General features: G+C 38.1%; 1 protein-coding gene, 2 long non-coding RNA genes and 1 other non-coding gene across 4 annotated transcripts in view; 2 read left to right on the plus strand and 2 right to left on the minus strand.

The window, feature by feature from the left end:
• LOC113255604 (uncharacterized) overlaps positions 1 to 7,497 on the minus strand; it is a 192,060-nt gene extending 184,563 nt beyond the window's left edge. Inside the window, exon 1 of the long non-coding RNA XR_003316368.4 lies at positions 7,218 to 7,497. This is a non-coding gene — a long non-coding RNA (uncharacterized LOC113255604). The remainder of the gene's footprint in view (positions 1 to 7,217) is intronic.
• On the plus strand, positions 7,399 to 11,633 carry LOC113255603 (uncharacterized). The gene is made up of 3 exons (XR_003316367.4): positions 7,399 to 8,011; positions 8,261 to 8,305; positions 8,517 to 11,633. It is a non-coding gene; the product is annotated as an uncharacterized LOC113255603 (long non-coding RNA).
• On the plus strand, positions 8,060 to 8,190 carry LOC113255855 (small nucleolar RNA SNORA24). Its single transcript, XR_003316474.1, has one exon. It is a non-coding gene; the product is annotated as a small nucleolar RNA SNORA24 (small nucleolar RNA).
• Positions 8,973 to 22,461, minus strand: part of PRSS12 (serine protease 12) — a 71,016-nt gene continuing 57,527 nt past the window's right edge. The window contains exons 12-13 of the mRNA XM_026499236.4: positions 12,741 to 13,021; positions 8,973 to 11,217 (exon numbers count right to left, since the gene is read on the minus strand). Coding sequence (XP_026355021.1) covers positions 10,910 to 11,217; positions 12,741 to 13,021 — 589 coding nt within the window. The 3' untranslated portion in view covers positions 8,973 to 10,909. The remainder of the gene's footprint in view (positions 11,218 to 12,740; positions 13,022 to 22,461) is intronic.

Here is a 22,461-nt window from a genome sequence, read left to right on the forward strand (position 1 = left end):
TACAGATCACCTCTCTCATCAAAGTTGAACCCTTGGAACCAGGGAGAAATCAATACAGATTCCACTCCCTTCTCATGAATTCCAGTTCATCCTTGCAGTTGCCAGTTTTCCTTGCTTCCTCCCCTTGACAGCTGTGATTGACCTTACACCAGATATATCAATATCGATATCAACATCCTTGTAGTTCTCCTCTGATGTAACTCTAGTACTCTTATTTATGTCAGTTTTGTACCACTAAAATATAAACTCCATGAGTAAGAAACTTCGTCTGTTTTGTTTACTGCTCCTGCCCCAACACCAAGAACAAGGCCTGGCATATAGTAGAAAACCATATGGTAGGAACATTAAACATTTAGTGATGAACAATTTTTAAAAACAAAGGCACAAAGAATAAATATTAAGGAAGGCAAGAAAGGGAAGAGACCAATATTCACTGATGTTTTAGAAGAAAGATTCCTGTAAAAAATAATTTAGAACTGAGATGTGGGGATGCCTGGGTGGCTCAGTGCATTAAACGTCTGCCTTCAGCTCAGGTGATGATCCCAGGATCCTGGGATTGAGTCCTGCATCAGGATCCTTGCTCAGTGGGAAGCCTGCTTCCCCCTCTGCCTGCCGCTACCCCTTCTTGTGCTCCCTTTCTCTCTGACAAATAAATAAAATCTTTTTTAAAAAATTAAAAAAAGAAAAAGAACTGAGATGTGTCCTAATGGATGGGTAGGAAAAATGGGAAATATAGGTATAAAATAGCATGAACAAAACTAGGAATGAGCATGCTAAGTGTAACATTACAATACGTCCAAAAATTAGACATTTAACCTGATAATCAGTAGGAAGCTATTACAATTTCTGTAGCAAGTGACTAACCTGAAGAAAATGGCATTTCAGGAAATTTAATCTTTCAAAAATATACTCAGTCGATTGGAAAGGAGTAATTAGAAAAGAAAGAAGATAGTTCGAGACATGTTGTCTTAGATTAGTCCTAGATTATGATAATAGAGAATAGGAAAGGAAAAGATACATCTAAAAATAATTGTCAAAAAAGTGATAAGGTGGCAACTGCATTAATCACGAGTGCTATTCACTGATATTTCTGATTCTTACCCTTCTAAGCACATAGTAGGATTCCATTTCCCCACCCTTTTGAAGTTAGGTGTAGCCATGCAACTTGTTTTTGTCCATGCAGTATGAGGCAATGTGAAGACTCTCACTTAAGAAGGAAGCGTTTAAAAACACGTATGTGATTCTCTATCTTCCCATCTCCCTTTCTGTTGCCTAGGAACATTACAAATGGTGAAGGCCTCATTAGCCCGAGTCTCTAAAATGGACAAGAACACGACAAGAAATACCTGTTGCTTTAGGCAGCAAAGATTTTAGATTGTTTGTAACTGCAACACAACCTCACCCATTCTTACTGTGGCAGTTTTAACTTGTGTCAACAAATTTTTATATTCCCTTTAAGAGATGGAGTTTAATTTCTCTCCCTTTTTGTGTGAGTTGGAATTAATAACTTACTTCTAGCAAGTGATACCATGTTAACTTCTCAGACTAGATCATATAATCATTGGTAGGTACTTCCTCTCTTGGATCACTCACTTGGGAAGAAGCCAGCTGCCATATCATGAGGACACTTCAGCAGCCTAATGGAAATCCACGAGTTGAGGATGAGACCTCCTGCCAACAATTAACATTAACTTGCCAAGCTTGTAAGCAAGCCACCTTGGAAGAAGATCCCGCAGCTTCAGTCAATATCCTGACTGCAACCTCATGAGATACACTAAAACAGGCTGCTCTAGGATTCCTGATCCACAAAAATTTTGTGAGATAATAAATGCTTATCATTTTAATCCATGATGCTTAGGCTAATTTGAAACACAGCAATAGATAACTAATACATTGACTAATACAGAAATATATAAAAATTGAAAAGAAGGATAGGGATAAATCAAAGCTGGCTCCTAGGCTTTGAATTTTGAATAATTTGGTGATACCACTGATTATAAGTTACTCAATTCCATTGGAGTTTTGAGGCAAGGGCCATGTCTACTCAATAAACATTTGACAGAGTCTTGTAGATGTTTAACCGAACAAAGTGTTCAGAACCAAAAAGGATATTCCAGTAGAAATAGGGGAGAACTCTCATATCCTCTCTTCTAGACACTGTAGCTTTATTACAATTTTCTTAGCACTATCACATTGCTAGTACAAACCAGCTGCAAGCTTAGTATCTTAAGATGAAAATATGTCCACAGGCCATTTTCTGATATTTTTCTCCCACTCATTTCAACATTCATGAGAGATGTGCAGTTGTGTTAATTTTGCTTCTCTGATGATTACTATAGTTCCTATACTAAAACCACGAAAGAAAAAAGGAAATAGTGTAGGGAGAAGTAGCATAGTTGAAGAATGAATATTCTATAATGAACTGTTTCATTTAGTGTATCAAATGCAGACCAAAGCATTGCCCCACCATCATTTAATGAGTTCTAAAAACTTACCTTGCATTCTACCTTAAAAATCCTTAAATCAACCTTTACTTACAATAAATTTTTTAATTCTATATATTACCACATAATGTCTACTGAGTATTCTAAGTCTCAAAGATTTGGCTTAAACAGTGGTTAAATTCATTAGGTTTCATCTCAAATGCCTACAAATTGAGAAATATCACCATCTCAGCCACAAATTTCACACTAACAGTATATAGAAACCATCACTAAAGCACAACTTGTCTTAAAAACAAAAATAAATGACTATAAAGTTATGATTGCTTTTTTATTAAGCTTTATTTTTAAAATAGTTTAAGGTTTACAGAAAAGTTGAAAAAATGGTACACAGGAGTATCCCTCATCCAATTTCCCCTACTGTTAACATCTTACAATACCATATACATCTGTCACAACTAAGAAGCCAACATTGGCACATTAACTGAATTTCACACTTTATTCAGGTATCACTAGTTTTCCGTTAATGTCCTTTTTCTGCTTGAGGTTCCCAGCCAGGGTACCACATTACGTTTAGGCATTATGTGTCATCTCCTCTGGTGCGACAGTTTCAAAGACTTTTCTTGTTTTTTAAGACCACGACAATTTTGAGTACTGGTTAGGTAGCTTAAAGACTGTTCATCAATTTGATTTTCTCTGATATTTTTTTCTCATGGTTTGACCAGGGTTAGGGCTTTGGGGAAGAATATTGCAAAGGAGGTGTAATGTTTTCATCACATCTTATCAAGGTATACACTATCATTATGACTTCTCACTCATGTTACTATTGATCACCTGGTCTAGGTAGTGTTTGCTATATTTTTCCAATGTACAGTTATACTTTCCCCTTCTTGCCTTACCCTACCCTTTGAAAGCAAGTCTCTAAGTACAGTCCATACTCAATTTGGTGCTGGGGGAGGGAAGGGGGATCAAACTCCACCTCCTGGTGAAAAATAGCTTTTTAAAATAAATATAAAACTTTCTCAGTTCCTTAAAACATATATTCATTGCCTCAAAGAATTCAATAATGCATTTTCATGCTTATTTAATATGAATCACTCTGATAGGCACTTCAGATAAGAGTTAGACACAGTCCTTTACAAGGAGTTTATAATATAATAAAGATACCACAAGAAAAACCCAAGTACTATAGTGTGTCAAAAAAAGGGAATCATATTCAGTTCAAACAATGAAAAGTTTCAAAGAACAAGTGATATTCAAGCAAAGCATTCAAAACTGAATAGTATTTTGACACATGAAAATTCAACATCTTTTATGATTAAAAACTGAACAAAGTGGGAAGTAGGTATAGAAGGAACTTAATGTCAACATAGCAAAGGCCATATACGACAAGCCCTCAGCTAATATGATATTCAATGGTGAAAAGATAAAAGCTCTTCCTCTCAGATCGGGAACAAGAAAGGATGCTCACTCTCACCACTTTTATTCAACATAGTATTGGAAGTCCTAGCCAGAGCAATTAGGTAAGAAAAATGAAAGGCATTCAAATTGGAAAGGAAAAAGTAAAACTGTCACTAATTACAGATGACATGATATTACATATAGAAAACCCAATGACTCCACCCCCCCAAAAAAAAAAAAAAACTGTTAGAAGAAATAAATTCAGTAAAGTTGCAGGATACAAGATCACTATATAAAAATCAAGTGTAGTTCTATACATTAATTATGAACTATCACTAAGAGAAATTAAGAAAACAATTCCATTTACAATTGCATCAAGAAGAATAAAATACTTAGAAATAAATTTCATGAAGGTGAAAAACCTGTATACTGAATACTAATGAAAAACCTGTATATTGAATACTAATGAAAGAAATTTAAAATGACACAAGTAAATAGAAAGATATTCTGCACTCATTGATTGGAGAATATTGTTTGAATGTCCATACTATGCAAAGCAATCCACAGATTCAATACAATCCCTGTCAAAATTCCAATGGCATTTTTCACAGAAATAAAGCAAACAGTGCTAAAATTTGCAAGCCAAAGCAATCTTGAGAAACAAGGACAAAGCTGAAGACATCGTGCTCCATGGTTGCTAACTATATTACAAAGCTATAGTAATTAAAACAGTAAGATATTGACATAGAAACAGATACACTGAGGGGCATCTGGGTGGCTCAGTTGGTTAAGCATCCAACTCTTGATTTCAGCTCAGGTATTTCATGATCTCAGGGTTGTGCGATCTAGCCTGGCATCAGGCCCCATGCTCAGCAGGGAGTCTGCTTGAGATTCTCTCTCTCCCTCTGCTCCTCCCCCTCTAACATAAATAAATAAATCTTTAAAAAAAAATAAACAAAACAGACACATTGATCAATGGAACAGAACAGACAGCTCAGAAATAAATCCATACATATATGGTCAATTAATTTACAACAAAAGAGCCAAGAATATACAATGGGAAAGGACAGTCTCTTCAATAAATAGTGCTATGAAAACTTGACAGTCACATGCAAAAGAAAGAAACTGAACTACTGTCTTACACCACACACAAATGAACTCAAAATGGATTGAAGACTTGAATGGAAGCCTGAAACCATAAAATTCCTAGAGAAAAACATAGGAGATAGGATCCTTGACATTGATCTTGGTGATGATTCCCTGGATCTGGTTCTAAAAATAAGCAAGTGGGACTACATGAAACTAAAAAGCTTCTTCATAGCAAAGGAAATTTTCAACAAAATGAAAAGTCAACCTACAGAATGAGAGAAACTATTTGTAAATCATATACCTAATAAGGGGTTAATACCCAAAATACAAAAACATATACAACTCAATAGTAAAACACTAAACAATCCAATTAAAAAACAGGCAGGGGATGTGAACATCTTTTTTTTTTTTTTTTTTTTTTTAGATTGTTTATTTACTTGAGAGAGAAAGCGCGTGCGCAAGGGAGAGAGTACATGCAGGGGGAGCAGCACAGGGAGAGGGAGAAGCAGACTCTGTGCTCAGCAGGGAGCCCGATGTAGGGCTCAGTGGATCCCAAGACCCTGAAATCATGACCTGAACCGAGGGCAGATGCTTAACTAACTGAGCCACCCAGGTGCCCCTAGACATTTTTCCAATGAAGATATAAAGATGGCCAACAGACACAAGAAAAGATTGTCAACATAACTAATAATCAGGTAAATGCAAATCGAAATCACAATGAGGTATTATCTCACCCCAGTCAGAATGGCTAATATCAAAAAAAAAAAAAAAAAGAAGAAGAAGAAGAAGAAGAAAAAGAAATAACAAGTGTTAGCAAGGACATGGAGAAAAGAAAACCCTTGTGCACCGCTGATGAGAATGTAAATTCATCCAGCCACTTGGAAAACAGTATGGAGGCTCCTCCAAAATTTAAAAATAGAATTACATATGATCCAGCAATTCCACTTTTGGGTATTTATCTGAAGAAAACCAAAACACTAATTCAAAAAGATATATGCTTCCCCATGTTGAAGTCCTAACCGCCAATACCTCAGAATATGACAGTATTTGGAGACAAGATCTTTAAAGTGGAAATTAAGGTTAAATGAGGTCATTAGCATAGGCCCTAATCCAAAATGACTGTGTCCTTTTAGGAAGAGATTGGGATACAGAAGCTACAGAGGGTAAAGGATGTGAAGATATAGGGAGAAGAGAGCCATCTACAGGCGACAGAAGGTGTAAAAACAAACCTGTGAACAGATTAATATCAGAGTTTTAAGTCTCCAGAATTGTGAAAAAATAAATTTCTGTTGCTTAAGTCACCCAATCTGTGCCATTATGTTAGGACAGCCTATGCAAAGTAATACAGATGGTTAGGGATTCTAAATGAAATCTAATTTGGCAAAACTCTCCACTGTGATTTGGTATTTAAACTTTGTTATTGAATAGTATTTTCCGTTCATTAGTGAGATGGAGTAAGATGAAGTAAGAAAAAGGGTGAGAGGTGAGCCTCAGAAACAACTTTAGTTCTTTCAAGTTAAAATTTATTTCCTATAAACTTGTCATTCCAACGCTAACCATAATAGCAATTTTTTCTCTTACTAATTATTTCCCCCAGAACAGTATGTAGGGATTTCATGAAGATTCTGTAGATCTCTACTGTGGCACTTTATTCACCAGGCCTCTTGATACCATTTTTCCTGACAGCAACTGCGGCAACATACCTTGCCAAATGGTCCACTACTAAGTAAAAATGTCGCCTCGAACCTCCCTTTTGCTTCATATGAGAGGACAAGCGGAAAATAGGAAATAAATTTAACGGCAGTTAATAAGCACATGTCTAGGACTAAAAGTATTCCTAAACATTTTTAATTCCACTTTACAAGGGGTAGCTCTATTATTTCTTTAGTTGCACCCTCGAAGAATGTACAGCAGGGAGGTGAGACCCAGGCGCCCGCTTTCGAGAGGCAACCGAGCCCAGCTGCGGTCAGATACGGAACAACACACTGTGGGTCAGTCTGCAATACGGGAAATGTTCAGAAACACACGTAAATGGGTCCCCCCGTAGGCTCTTCCGGCTAATGTCCTTTGCTTTTTCTAAACTTGGGTTTACAGGATCTTTCGGCGAGGCTTTCAGTAAAGAGTGTAAATACTCCTAAGAGATTAGACCACAAAAAAAAAGAAAAAAAAATGACTGCAGATGACTGCCACCTACGCTTCAGGAACAGCAATTCCAGCGGAAGACCGAAGTCCCGGATAGTTCGTTAACAGACAAAAAATCAGCTAATTCCATATATATTAACCTACCTAAAGATTTAGAAGCGGAGAACCATATACTTGGTGTTTCGGTAACTATGGCAACCTCAAAAGTACCCTAAACAGGAAACAAAAACTTTTCACCTTCCCAGTCGGCCGGACATCACGAGCATCAGGATTCCCTAGTCTCGCGAGAACTTTCTCACTCCCCCGTATGCGCGTGCGTCAGAATCGAAGAGCTGGGGAGCAGCCCAGTCCCCAGGATGGGCGGGGGACGTGGAGCAAACTCTGAGAGGAGGGAAGGGCCATCAGGAAGGGGTGGAACCGTGGAGCGGCGGGGAAAGGCAGAGCGGAGTTAAAAATCGCGTGGGCTCCGCCCCTCGCGGCGCTTCCCCGGAATAACGTCACCAGCTCTATAAGAGAGCGTGCGCGGGGAAGCACGGCCTTTTACATCCGGGAAGCGTCGGGGTTTGGGTGTACGGTTAAGGTACGCCGTCGTGTTTTGTGCGTGGAGGTGGTAATTGGAGCAGAACTTTTTGGCTTAGTTAGAATACAGAAGTTTCAAGAGTCTTGTAGGAGTAGGTCCACGTCAGCTTTAAAAACCTTTAGGTTCGAAAACCTGAAGGGACTTAGGTGTTCATTAGGTCACGAGACGGCCACGTGCAGCCCTGGGTGCGGAGTCTGAAGCCGAGCGCGCACGGGTCAGGGGCCCTCGGGCAAAGGTTCGGCACACATGACTCCCGCAAAGGTCGTGAATTCCGCTGTCGGTGTCAAGTGGCCATCTTGAATCTACTCCGCCACTGTAAATAGTAACGCCGCATCCTCGTACTACCCCGTTCCAGAAGGTGAGTAGCATCTGTAGTTGTGCATGCTACTCCGTTCTGGGAGTGAATCTCCATGTGTCTTTGGGACCTGTCAGCTGTGGCAGTCTCCCTTCCTAGCCATGGAAGAGCATATTCTTGTTTATTGGCAAAGCTGTCACCATTTAATTGGTATCAGATTCTGACTTGCACAAGTAACATTCTTCACTTTTGAAAACCTGGAGGGTGCTGGGTTATTTGGCACACATCTAACTATTGTTAAAATGTTTCCAGGAAGCTGAACTGATTGTTCCGATGGATGATAGAAAACATGACAAGGTAGGTTTCTTTTTATTCACATTTCATAGTCAGAAATCCTTAGTGCTAAGGAATTGGAAGGGCAAAATGGCCCATTTTGCTGTTACTTTGTAATTTGAAAGAGTAACTAGCCAACTAAATAGAAAGTAACAAATAGTTGCTAAGATCTCAGCACTGTGATGTAAGTACACAGATCACAGAGTTTTATAAAGCTGGTTTTCTTCTCTTTCAGATAATCAAGAAGTTCAAGGTAATGTGGGTGAAGTCCTGTTTGTTCAGAATCCTGCGGTTCACTGCCAAAAGGTGATTTTAAATCTCAACAGCTTAGGTATTGAGTGGCGAATTATGTTCTGGAAACTATCAGGGTGGTGTTTTCAATACAGGTCTGAATATTTTTGCCTTACTATGGCATTTAAGTAGAAAATAAGGGAGCACTTCCTTTCTTGCTGTTAAATAAAATGCTTGATTCATCTGGAGAATCTGTGTTCTCTGACTAAATGATAAGAAGTGGAAAGTTATTTGTTACTACAAATAATAGCAGGCTACCTCTTCTGGTAAGAGTGGTGTGGAACTAGTATGAATGAGTATTGTAAGGTATTACAGTATTTGGAGGGAAACAACATTAAAGCCAGGTACCCCTAAGGGACAGCACAGTCATTTTATACCACACAAAAGATTGAGGCTACTGTACAAGGTGAACAGCTATGCACTTTATTCACACAAATGTGCACTGAACAGTTGTGTCTTTTAAGTCACACTTAACGTTTAACAAGAAAAAGCTAGCTATAATAAAGGCATATATTATGAACCAAGTATTCTATTCAAGTTTGAGCAAACTGTAGGCTGCCTGTTAGCTATCTGTCTTTAAAGTGTCCCGACCTCTGGTCTGTTAAAATTTCAATATAAATATTGCTTACATCTGCACTATAGTTTAATTAGAAAGGTGGCCTGTGCTAATTTTCAGTAAAGATAAACTGTCTCTCCTGTATTGCACATTTTCTCAAGCCCTTGTGCAGGTGTGCACTGTGTAGCTGTCATCTCTGTAGATGTAAATGCTTGAAAAGTTTTTCCTTATCAAAAATCTTAAGCTTTTAGAAAAGTTTTAATGTTCTGCCTGATACAGCATTGCAGTCCTGTAAAGTAGTAAACTATAAAGCACCTTTATGTTAGCACCAGTTTTTTACAAAGCTGAGGATTTACAAAAAGGACATAAGTAGATGCAGTAGGGAAAGTAGTGAAGTCCCCTTAATGTGTATTTAGTCTTTGAAGAGGATTACTTAACTCATCCTAATCCTAAAGTTCACACTGAACTCTTTACTGGTTTTTATGCATCCATTTCTTGGATATACAAAAACTATTTAAACCACCTAAGGGCTCTTGATATTAGCAATCATTGTCTTGTGGTGATTACTTAGTTAGCCTGAGGGGCAGACCTTTTATGTTTGGGCAAAGATTTTGCATTGCTATCAGGAATGTCCTGAAAGGGTACATTGTAAGCAGCTGTCCCCTTACTGGGTTGGGAAATAGCCAAAGGGAAAAATTGCCTTTAGATAGCAGTGGAGGGAGAAAATAACATTGACAGTACTGGGGCACCTCTTCTGAAGTTCAGATCCCACTGTCTTACCTCGGCCTCTGGGTCTGTTTGACTATTTGAAAGCTGGGGATACTATAAAATCTTACCAGCCTGTTGTAAATTGTGAGGTGCATAGCCACTTAATGCAGTGCCTAGCACAAAGCTGGTGTATGAATTAAATCACTTGAAACAAATAAGTTATTTTAGAGCTTTTTTTCCCCCACTATATAAGCAGAGAAAGCATTTTTAATAGTGTATTTTTATTAGCTGGGACAGGATAGTGGAAATCTACATGTTTTAGTCATTACAAGAAAGTTGCAATAGATGGCACTCTAAGTCATGGTACAACAAATGGCATGATGCCAAGGGAAAATTTTATCAAGCTATAAATGTAAAGTAGCTGAAAGTAACTGCTAGAGGGATGTTAGCAAATAAAGTGGATAAATTAGGTTATATATCCCAACAATTTGAAGGCATTCTTTACTATACGGTATTATTCCAAATTTTGCCAGGTAACTAGAATGTTGCCATAGTGCATGGTACAAAGGCTTCATTCAGGAATGTATTGTGACTGATCCTATTCCAGTCTAGGTCTATAGTGGATTTCTTCACCTTTTTGACCCTTGATCTCCTCACTTGTCAAAGGCTACAGAGATTCAAGGTGGAAATTTCTCAATTTTTTGAAGAAAATCGGAGCTTAATTACACAATACCACTCTTTAAGTGTAATAAAGATTATTGATTCAATTATAAACTCTTAATCCCAATGAATAAAAACAGCCTTATTGCACAACTGATACACAGTAATCTCTGGGGAATGAGAATAAAGACTTCCAACAATGCTAATCAAGGATAATTAGTACTACACTGAGGTATCTAACAAAGAATGTTCACATCACAGATTTCTCAAGCAGCAATGGTGTACATAATTTAAACACAACACAAAAGCAGAAACAAGGCTCTCATCCCCATAAGTTGGCATCTCTGGCTGAGTGCTGATGTAGAGGTTGAAAATTTTTCCAACATATTTTCTCTTAAGGTTGCCATGTAGGATTATAATTTGGTGACACTTTTTATCCAGGGTACAAAGGCTGAGACTTTGGTATAGACACCAGGTGAATCCTTGGCTCCACAGCCATACCCCCAGGAAGTCACCCCATACACAACCCAGCTGTCTCCTGACCGAACACACATGAGTGGTCCTCCGCTGTCTCCCTGGCAGCTGTCAACACGTTTGTGTTCATGTAGATTTCCAGCACAGAGCATCCTTCGTGTAAACCGACCCTTATAACGTTCTTCACAAAACCTCTTGGGAAGTAGGGGAATGGCTGCTTGTTGTAGAGTTCTTGAGTAGGCTCGTCCTAGTCAGACCAAATAATCTGAATTAGATGCCAGCTAAAGACCTTACAGAAAACATTTTTAACAGTTATGTGAACATTTAATAGACTTGAAAATAAAAGCCTTTTTGTGATACAGTGTAGTTTAAATAAGTGATAAGTAAATGGTATAGAAGGACATAAACTGGCAAGAACTACTCTAAATAGAACCATGGCATTTCATAAGAATTGAGAAGCAAAACATTACTATATACCAAACAGGCCTAAGTTGGACCATTTGAGGTTAGTGTACTCTACTGGCAAGCCATTCATTGTTCAGTGGCTAAAATGTATAATTGATGTTTTCCATGAGCCTTTTCTTGGATCTAAATTCCATTGTTTTTCTTGCTCCCTATTTACTCAGTTGGAATAACTCATAATAAAACATTGTATAAAATTGACTTGACTTTGTCATTTCTGCTAACTCATGTGTCTAAAGGAAAGTAAATGAACCTTCCCTCATGAATTGTAATGGATATAGTTAAGCCTTCTCAGAGACTTGATTTGCCTCATAGGTACACATGGTGTACAGAGATGGCATTTACTCTGATTATTGTATCATCCAGGAAATGCTTTCTTTGTGATTTATCTCAGGATTGGTCAGTTATATGCCTTTTTGCAGCTATGATATAATACAAGTATAAAGCCCATATTTTGTGCAGTGTGTGATAAAATGAACACAGACATTTACTAAATAAAACACTGAAATTATCACATGTAGAAATACTTGATGCTCTTTTCAAGAGTGAAAAATGATCAGTGTTTTATTTTAATGGAGAGCAGTCAACCTATCCCTTCTTCAATAGCCGTTTATGAATCAGGCACCCAATCCATGTGAACCCTACATCTGTTTCAAGGACCACCCTGAACAAGCAGTAGCTGATAGTACACTGATTTAATTCTGTAGCAACACAATACAGAAAACTTTGCCTGAGAAGACTATAAAATGAGTATCTTGCTCTAGCTTGGGATTTGGGAGGGTGGGATGAAGGAGAAAAAGCCGGTTGGATCTCCACTTCAAGCAAAGGGGCTCTTCTGTCTCCTCTATATTTAGAGATTCTCCATAAAATTGAGTTTGATAATGGCCTTCATTACAGAAAAAACAAGGCCATCAGACACCATGGCCCTTTGCTGGTATAGCTATGTCTGAGTCATGGGAAAGCTTTTTAAGATATAGCCAGTCGGGCCCAAGTATTGGAGTAGGGTCTTAAAAATCAAAAATCCCATTTCCTCTGTCTTACTAGTCTGGAACTGAAAGTACAGGATTCTCTACCCCATAAGGCAGTTGAGCTCTGTCAATTTGTGCTAAACATATAACAGTAACCAACAGTACCCTCAGGATACGAATCCAAATTACATGCATGCATCATACACTTGGCAGAATTTCCAAACACCTAAGCCTTAACCCACTGAAGATTTTCATACCCATTGTACACCCAAAAGTATTGATAATACTATACATAAGAACATACCCAGGTCTCATTTGTTCTTTGTATTATCTACATTACCTGTGTCTCCCCATCCTGTTATGTAACAATTGGAGGCGGTTTTCTGTGGCCTCTCTCTCCGGAGTGGCAAACAGGCCGGCAAAACATGGCTGCTAAATCTAACACACTGCTCTTCTGGTCCTTCTAATCGAACCAGGGCGATGTCATAGTCACTGCTGTCAGGTCGATACCCCCGATGAATCACAATCTGCTGAACTCCAATTTCTTCTTCAAATTCTTCTGGCACCAAAGTATGATAATCCCCAACCCGAACAGCATAGCTCCTTGTGCTGTTACCATACCTGAGAGGCAGAGAACTAGTAAGCGGCTGAAACAGAACTGTCAGCAGGGAAGGTGAATAGAGACACTGCAAGCCTTTCTTCCTAATCGTTATCCCTTCCTGTAAATTTACCCTTTCCAGTTCTCTGATCCCACCACTCTCAGTTGTGTTCCAAACCCATTTCATCACTTCATTTCACTGCTTAATCCAGGTTCCCATGTAATTGTTTTCTGAGAAGGAGCAAATGTGGAGCATGAGTGGAAAATAACAGCTAATCATTAACCTGTTATTTCCCAACATGAAAAAAGACCAAAACAGGAACAAATAGTATAGAGCAAAATTACTGTCTTGTATTTGCTGTCTTCGTTTTTCTATCATTTCCAAGATGCGAGTTCATCACGAAGCTCCTTGAGGCCAGAAATCATGGCTGGTCTAACTTTGTATCCCTTAGACCACTTCAGCACAACCCACTTTACTCCCCTTTCCTGTGAACTGAATGCAAACCAAAACTGTATTTTCAGGGCAACATATATTCATTATATTCTCTCATCTCTTAAATCTCTGTCCAGACATCATCCCAGTGAGACTTGATTTATAACTGCAGTCCACCCTTTGTCCTCCATTCCCCAGCACTCTCAATATCCTTAATCTCTCTTCTTTAACACCACTTCTTAACAGACCATCTAATTTACTGTTATATTTATAGCTCTCAGTCTCCCTCTGCTTAAACAAAAGGCATCCAAAGACAGGGATCTTTATGTTCACTGATGAATCCTAAACACCAAACAATAGTGATGCCTTCCTTAAGTAGAAATGCAGCATATGTTTGTTGATTTAGTGAAATGAATGGATATTTTTAATGTGTCTTTTTTCCTTAAACTATTCAATTTAAGTAGAAACAATATTTACTGGATTGATAGTTCTCAGCTTGTTTTCCCAACCAACATAACTTGATGGTGGCCCATTCTCCTAAACCAGAGTTTCCCAGCCTTGGCACTACTGACATATGGAACCAGATAAATCTTTGTTGTGAGAGAGAGGCTGTTCTGTGCATTGTAGGATGTTTAGAAGCATCCTTGACCTCTCTTCACAAGGTGGCCAGTAAAGCACATGCATACACCCCTCAACTGTGGCCACCAAAAATGTCTTCAGACATTTCCCTGTGTCCCCTCTGGTGCAAACTGGCCACAGTTGAGAACTACATAGAATACATGATCCACCCCACTTCCTGGTTACTTCCTCTTTCTCACTTAAGATTATATAGCATCTCGCTTACTTAACCACTACTTGAGACATTCTTAATGGCTTAATTTCCAAAACCATGCCCTTTTAACTCCCTAACTTCCTTATCTGTGGTGAGCCTATTCTCCATCTCAGCCACCTACTCCCATTGTGAGACCCAGACCTGGTATTCACCAAATACTGTACATTTCTGAAGTCTTGATTTCAAGCATCTCCCACTTTTCACCTCCTGTCTTTATAGTTTTACAGATCTACAGTCCTTCAACCCCATTAGACTTCCAGCCTTTAAACCCACTAGTTTTTTTTCATTACAATCTCACTCTGCTTATGACTTCCCTTTTTTACCAGGCTTGGATTCCACAATCGCTTTTTTGCAAAAACTCAGTCCTTCATTCCTTTAATCTGCCAAAATTCCAACTATGGTTTCATCAACTCAGCACCTACTTTGTGCTAGCATCTGACTGTGAGATGGGAAAACATACCTTAATTCTTTTTATGAAAACTTGGAAGTCTTACACTAGATATGAGAACTGTACTTGAATGTGAATTTAGAGAAGTCAGTATTCAAAACTTGGAATTCTCTAGTGACTGCCTATTTAAATACAACCTCCCATTTCCTCCTGTAAAATGACTGGAAGCTCTAAGTTATTCAAACACTAAGTACCCCTGTGTAGGGCTTGCATATATAATGTAATTTTCTTAACTATGTTAGCTCAAAAAACTGAACAATGCACCAAAGATGATTTATCCAGCTGCTGATTGTTGATCAATAATACTAATAATTTAACACTAATAATTTTCTGATTCCTTGATTCTCCATTTCCATCCTTAAGTCATCACAGATCTTCAAAATTCAGAAAGTTTTTTATACATTGTTCACAGATAATATACTCTTGTGGATTCCACTTCAAAATTTAAGTAAAGGTTGCCATTATTTCACATCCTGAAACAGCAAAAAGTATACTCATGGAGAAAAATCAGATTTAAATACTTCTCACTTCTACTTTCTGTGTACGATACTATATTATAAAAATTCAGTATGCCTATTAATGAATTCAGGTTTTGAAGTAAAACCTCAAGTGATTGAACACCTTTCTAAAAAGAATAATTGCCAAGGGACACCTGGGTGGCCCAGTCGGTTAAGCGTCTGACTCTTGGTTTTGGCCCCGCTTGTGATCTCAAGGTCATGAGACTGAGCCCTGAGTGGGGCTTCGAGATCCAGGTGGAGTCTGCTTGAGATTCTCTCTCCCTCTCCCTCTGCCCTTCCCACTTTGCTTCGTGTGCTCTCTCTCTAAGAAATAAATCTTAAGGAAAAAAAAAAAAGAATTGCCAATACATCCTTGAAAGTGCTGCTGAAATGTTTCATATATCTTTAGAATGGAGTTGAAGAAATGATCTCAAGCTCCACTGTCCAGTACTGTAGCCCATAGCCACATGTGGATATTGGAGTACTAGAAATGTGTTTAGTCTGAACTGAAATATGCTAAAAGTATAAAACATACAATGGATTTTGAATACTTAGTATGAAAAAATACTAAATATATTGTCTTCATAGATAAGTATTAAATATCCCAATTTTTATGTTACATTTTGCAATAATATTTTGGATATACCAAGTTAAATAAAATATATAATTAAAATTAATTCAACCTGTTTGGATTTTTTTAAGATTTATATTTGAGAGAGAGCACGCATGAGCAGGGGGAGAGGGAAAGACTCTCAACCACACTCCCCACTGAGCGTGGAGCCTGACGTGGGGCTCAGTCTCACAACCCTAAGATCATGACCTGAGCCAAAATCAAGAGTCAGATGCTCAACTGACTGAGCCACCCAGGTGCCCTGACCTGTTTGATTTTTTATCTTTTAATGTGGCTACTAGAAAACTTAAAGTCACATTTGTGGCTCACATCGTATTTCTGCTAGACAGCAATGGTCTAGAGAAACAGTTTGGCATATACTAGGCACCCTGTTTTATTATATCTTTTTAATGCAGTCTCTTACATTGCTTATAATTTTTAAGCCTGAATTATGAGATATTCCCTTCATACGTGAACTTTTTATATCCCTTCAGATAATTATATTACTGTTCACCTAAAAAAAAGGCATTGCAACAATATTTCCCCTCTTTGAAAGAGAGCTGTAGTACTTTGCTAAAATAATGCTTGTATCTAAACTAGCCATATAAATATATTCTACATTATCTGAAAAGTGGGTCTTCAGCCAACAAACAAAGAAACAAGACATTACTGCAACAAGGAAATTTTGTTTTAAAATACCCCACTGTTAAAGTCTTGGGCAGTCTTGCCTTACTGTGTCACCTCATGCCTGGACTCCTGCAGTAGTCTGTCCAATAGCCTTGCTGCTTCGAATTTTAACTGTTTCAGCCCCTTCATCATACTGCAGCAAGAGGGAGGTTTATCTCTGACAGTATAACTACTCCTTTGTATACCCTTCAAGGGGTCTCCATTATCTACACAATAAAGTTCAAATGCCTTATATGAAATGCAAATCCATCCAAGAATGGCCCTTGCCCACCTGATACCAGCCTGGTCTGCATGCCCCTATCATTTTAGTTGCTTGATGAGGTGTCTCATACACCTGTCTTTATTCAAACTACTTGCAGTATCATCCCACCTCCCATCCTAATATGGCAAAAACTGATTTTATCACCCAAGTCTCAAGTCAAAAGCCTCCTAGGAAGCTCTTCCTGCCCTGCCTGAAAACTGGCCAATCCTGTCTTTGAACACTCCCAGTCACACTGTCCTAGCATTTGTGACAGTTTCTAAGACTAAGTTATGTCAGGTCCTCCCAGTTAAAGGCTCCGTAAGTGTAAGGGCCATGCCATGCTCACTTTTGTATCCTCAGCACTAGGCAAAGTGCTTGGCACAGAGAAAAGTCTTAATGTGTGTTAAACAACTACTTTCCAAAGACACCCACATCTACATATATACACTATTATCCCTAACTTCACTAAAATCAGAGTCAGCTTCTCACCAGTTCTTACAACACCATCACTTAAAGTTTATACTACTTTTTTTTTTTTTTTTTTTTTTTGACAGAGAGGAAGAGCAAGAGAGTCACACACTCAGTGGAAGGACAAACAAGAGAGAGAAAGAGAATCTTTTTTTTTTTTTTAAGATTATTTATTTATTTATTTATTTGACAGAGATAGAGACAGCCAGGGAGAGAGGGAACACAAGCAGGGGGAGTGGGAGAGGAAGAAGCAGGCTCATAGCGGAGGAGCCTGATGTGGAGCTCGATCCCATAACGCTGGGATCACGCCCTGAGCCGAAGGCAGACGCTTAACCGCTGTGCCACCCAGGCGCCCCGAGAGAAAGAGAATCTTAAGCAGATTGTGTGGAGTGCAGAGCCCATCACAGAGCTGGATCTCACAACCCTGAGTTCATGACCTGAGCCAAAATCAAGAATTGGACACTCAACTGAGACACCCAGGCACACGTCTATTACATTTTACAAACCTCCTAAATATCTGATGTTCTTGTTAATGCGGACTGTTTACCAGAATCACCTGTACCACTTTGAAAAATATAAATGTCCAGGTCACACAGTCTCTGAGAATATTAAATTAATAGGGCTGATATAGGACCACAGGTGATTCAAGTTCACAGTCAAGCTTGAGAACCACTACACCAAAGACTTAAAGGTATAGTGATAACTCCTGGAATCTCACTAGGTGAAGTGAGCGTCATAAGAGATTACATAAAGGTATCAAAACACAAAACCCATACACGTTACACGCATATACTGTGTTCTCAAATCAAGTGGATTTCAGCCAATAGTTTTGAATATACTCCAAATTTAGTATGCTCACCAATCAGGAGTTGATATTAAACTGAAAACAAAAATAAAATACTTACCTGAGAAGAAGAGAAAAAGCATCATTCTTGTCAAAATGAATCTATTAGTACCTACACATTTAAAGTTGTCCTAATTTAAGGAAATGGACCAGCTAAACCTAAGCAGTGATTCCCACACTCCTTTCACTCCAATTATTCTTAGAAATAATCACATGCTTGGAATTTGAAGAGCATCCAGCACAAGACTGGATTAGTTAGCTAACCAAATATTTGTCTTCTACTGTCACCTCTCTCAGTGGGTGTGATTATATACACAGGGATAACACTTTGGCTGAGGTTCCCAATATGATTGTGGACTTTGAAAACATTTACTATAGTTCTAGACTTCTTAAGAAGACATACCAAGGAATCTTTTTTTTTTTTTCAACATAAAAACTCTAGTTGAGCTTCTGTTACTTTGACAGACTTTTTATATTCAAAAATGCTTCTAAAACAAACATTTTAGGTTTGGCTGACACACCATCCAATTGTTTGTTTTGCTGAAATGCCTTCAACTCCTCCTCAAATAAAAATTGGATGAAATTGCCAGACAAGCTTGAGCAAGAAAGGATCTGAAACACAGCAGTTTTGTAAAATTCAATGTCTCCATTCTTCTGAGATTCTGGAGTTTAAGAACAAAAAATTACTGGAATTAAAAATAGAAGAGTTAATTCATGTTGCAGGGTCTTATTCTTTATGTGTCTTCAAAAAGTATTTTACATTTTTATCTCTTCAAAAAGTATTTTACATCAACCTGTACACATCTGCTACTACTAGAATCTGTTTTTTTGTGTTTTCTGGATGAAACTCAAAAAGTGATTGAATTTGCTTGTGTAAATTGTTACAGTTGCTTAGAGAGAAGTGATCTTCTCCATAGAACCTCACACTCTCATATGTGTGTGTGTTTGCGTATGCGTGTGTGTGTATACACACGCACATATATATAGTATATGTGTGTTGTGTGTGTGTTCAGGAAATGGTTTTAGCATGATTGATGATATTATGTATATCACTAAAAGACCATGTTCCTAATGGACTCTACTAGATACTAGGTTATAATGGAGCATATGCTAAGCACCTGACACTTTGTGTTTTTAAAAAGTGACTCCACAATCTCTGTGGCTCATCTTTATAATTACAAAGATTTAGACATTTCTGATTTTCAGAGCAACAATCTCTGACAATTTCCAGCTGCTATAGTGTTTCTAGGCAATAAATTAAAAGATAAAATCAAGTAAAGCTATATTCTTGATCAAATCGAATTTGCAGTAGAATTACAGAAAGAAGGGAGTCTTGTTTTGCATTCATTCTTCCCTCCAAAATGATGCTTGTTACCAGAATAAGCAACTAAAAGGAATTAGTGTAATATTCATGAATTTTTCTTTCAATTATTTTGCTGCACCACAATAGAGAGAGGGTCATTTCATGATACTCATAGTTTAGAGTAGAAAATATCAAAAGCAAGTAATTTATATTATGTAAGTTTCATAGGGACTACAAAAAAAACTTGATTTATTCCAAGTTTCCACTTCAAAATGCCAACAGGATATTACATTCCAAAGTCTGCACTGCATTAACACTAGGAAAAATGTGAAAGATGAGATAGAAGGCCTATAAATGGTGATTCACCAATTACCTCAGTTACCCTAATTACGTTGGCATAAAAAAGTGTTTGGGACACAGCACATGTGAAATTTACAAACAAATTAGGATATGATTACTGGAACTCTTGTCAGCCTTACAATAAAGTACCCTTATCATGTAAAGAGACTATATAAAATGAATATGACAGGATAGTAGATCTGAAGGAACTGCATTCTGATCTCAACCTCCCAGGCCATCATTCTTAGATTATTCTGACATGAGGATTATATAAAAGAATGACTATAAAGGCAAAACAAACAAACATAAAAAGCTGTCATCCCACAGTGTAAAATAACACAGATGGTTAACAGCAATCCATGCCTCATTCAAAAATAGCTGTTCAAAACACTGGCCTATATCATCTGTAAGAATTAGGCACCAAGGAAGGCCTGATGAACAAGAAACCATTATAGAGCATATACAGAAGTCCAGTAGTTAAAGCAGTGGAGATATAAATAGAAAAAGCGCATGAGAGCTAATTTCAAAATACGAAATTTAAGTCCCCGACCAGTAGACCTTAAATTAGACTCCCAAAGGATGCCTGGGTGGCTCAGTTGGTTAAGCATCCAACTCTTGGTTTCAGCTCAGGTCATGATCTCGTCCTGGGATCAAGCCCCACATCGGGCTCTGCACTCAGCATGGAGTCTGCTTCCAATTCTCTCTCTCTCTCTCCCATTCACTCTCTCTCTCTTTTTCTCTCAAATAAATAAATAATATCTTTTAACAAATAAAAAATAAACAAATTAGACTCCCAACAAATCTAAAAGGAAGATAATCTCTCAGAACCTGACGATCTTGCTTCTACAGGGCAGTTTCCCTGCAATTCCAAAGGAAATTGATTTTTGCAAATTTCAGAGTTTCTGATGATTTCTGTTTTAATCCAAAGTCCTGAAGTCAGTCGTTAAGCACCTGCCTTCTGCTCAGGTCATGATCCCAGGGTCCTGGGATCGAGCCCACACTGGGCTTCCTGCTCAGCAGGAAGCCTGCTTCTCCTTCTCCCACTCCCTCTGCCTGTGTTCCCTTTCTCGCTGTGTCTCTCTCTGTCAAATAAATAAAATCTTAAAAAAAAAAAAAAAGTCCTGAACCCAGAAACAAACAAAATTGGGAGCTTATTCTGAATCACTAGTAAGTGTCCTTAGCTTTTTAATAGGCTTACTGCAATAAAGATGTGAGCTGTAGCCTCCTTAGGCATTGCAAAATAGGAAGTCTATGAAATCTGGTAAAGGTTACAGACCAAGTCAGATGGATATAAAACACATTTGCAAAACAATTCTCTCCCTATGCACATTAAAAGAATCTTGCATTATATCTACAGCACATCAAAATGCTGCATATCATAATCTGCTCCTCTGCTTTTTAATCAACTGTCTTTATCTTATACTCAGCAGATAAAGGGAAGAAATTCAGTAATGACATATGGAAGGAATTATCTGTTGATCTAGGTTTAAAATACCACCATCCTCTAAAGAGTCCAACATTCTTAAATATATCCACTATCTGGCAACTGAGCCCCACTTTCATCATGCAACAACCATTTAGGAGTCTCTCCTCTGTGCCAAGTAATATACTAGACACTTGGTTTATAAACAGAAGTGAGATGATTACTGACTTTAAGCAAGAATCTAGAAGGAGCACGCCAGGGGAGGAATAATGACATGTAAACAAACAAACCCAAACATGTATCAAAAAGAAAAGAAAAAGAAAAAGACCTTCCAGGGGACCCAAAAGTCAGATCAAAGTTTTCAACCTCAAGTAGAATTTTTGGGTAATTTCACTACTTTAAAACTTTAAGCCTTGAACCCTGAAGTCTATAACTTTTAACAGAGACCTGAAAGACAAGGTATCTTAATCAAGAGGAGGATAATCAAAACCGAACCTCTTGAGTTACTCTGCCCAAACTCTAAGCCCTAAGACAGGTTTCTCCAGGTTCTCGTAATTTCCTACTTTCTTCTCCAGTAGTCAGTGGAATAAAATCATCCTGAATTTCCTATTTTTGATAATAATTATCTGTGATTCCCTTTTTTTAACCCCAACATAATAATAGCCAACATTTGTTTTGAATTTTACAGTTTATAAAATACTTTCAGATGCTTAGCAGATCATTTGTTCCTCACCATGGAATGTTACTGCCTTCATTTTACTGGTGGGAAAACTGAGGCTCTTAACAGGCTGAATAAATTAAGCAGTTAAAATTGAAGGAAAACTGTGACCTTGGTCTCAATGGCCAGATCCAAGTCTTTTGTTACAAAGTACCAAGTTCTATGATTTCGGTCACAGCAGCTCTACCTTCTCTCCTTCTCTACCTTCTGTCTCTATTATAATAGCCTTGTAATCAGTCTCCCTCTAGGTCCTACCATAGTGAGTCTTAATCACTTGGTAACATGGACCAATTCGAGTCACTCCCCAGAAGCATGTATGCAAAGACTTTTCATGTAATTTGAAGCTCACTCACGGACCCCTGGATTAATAATTTTGCTTTACCTCCTCAGATTTATCCTGTACATCTCCAAATGCCTGATCTCCTAAAACTCCTCTTTGATCACATTTCAAGTCTCAAAAACCTTTAGTGTTTCCCACCACCTAGTGATTGAAACAGAAATTCACTATCCTGGCATTCCAGGCCTTTCCTGATTCTCTACTGTAAGTCCACTACCAAAACTCCAGATCACTATCTTAACTAATAACTGCCACCATTCAAATACGTCTCATGTTTTTCACC

This window comes from Ursus arctos, unplaced genomic scaffold (assembly GCF_023065955.2).
Source record: "Ursus arctos isolate Adak ecotype North America unplaced genomic scaffold, UrsArc2.0 scaffold_11, whole genome shotgun sequence".
NCBI classification, from domain to species: domain Eukaryota; kingdom Metazoa; phylum Chordata; class Mammalia; order Carnivora; family Ursidae; genus Ursus; species Ursus arctos.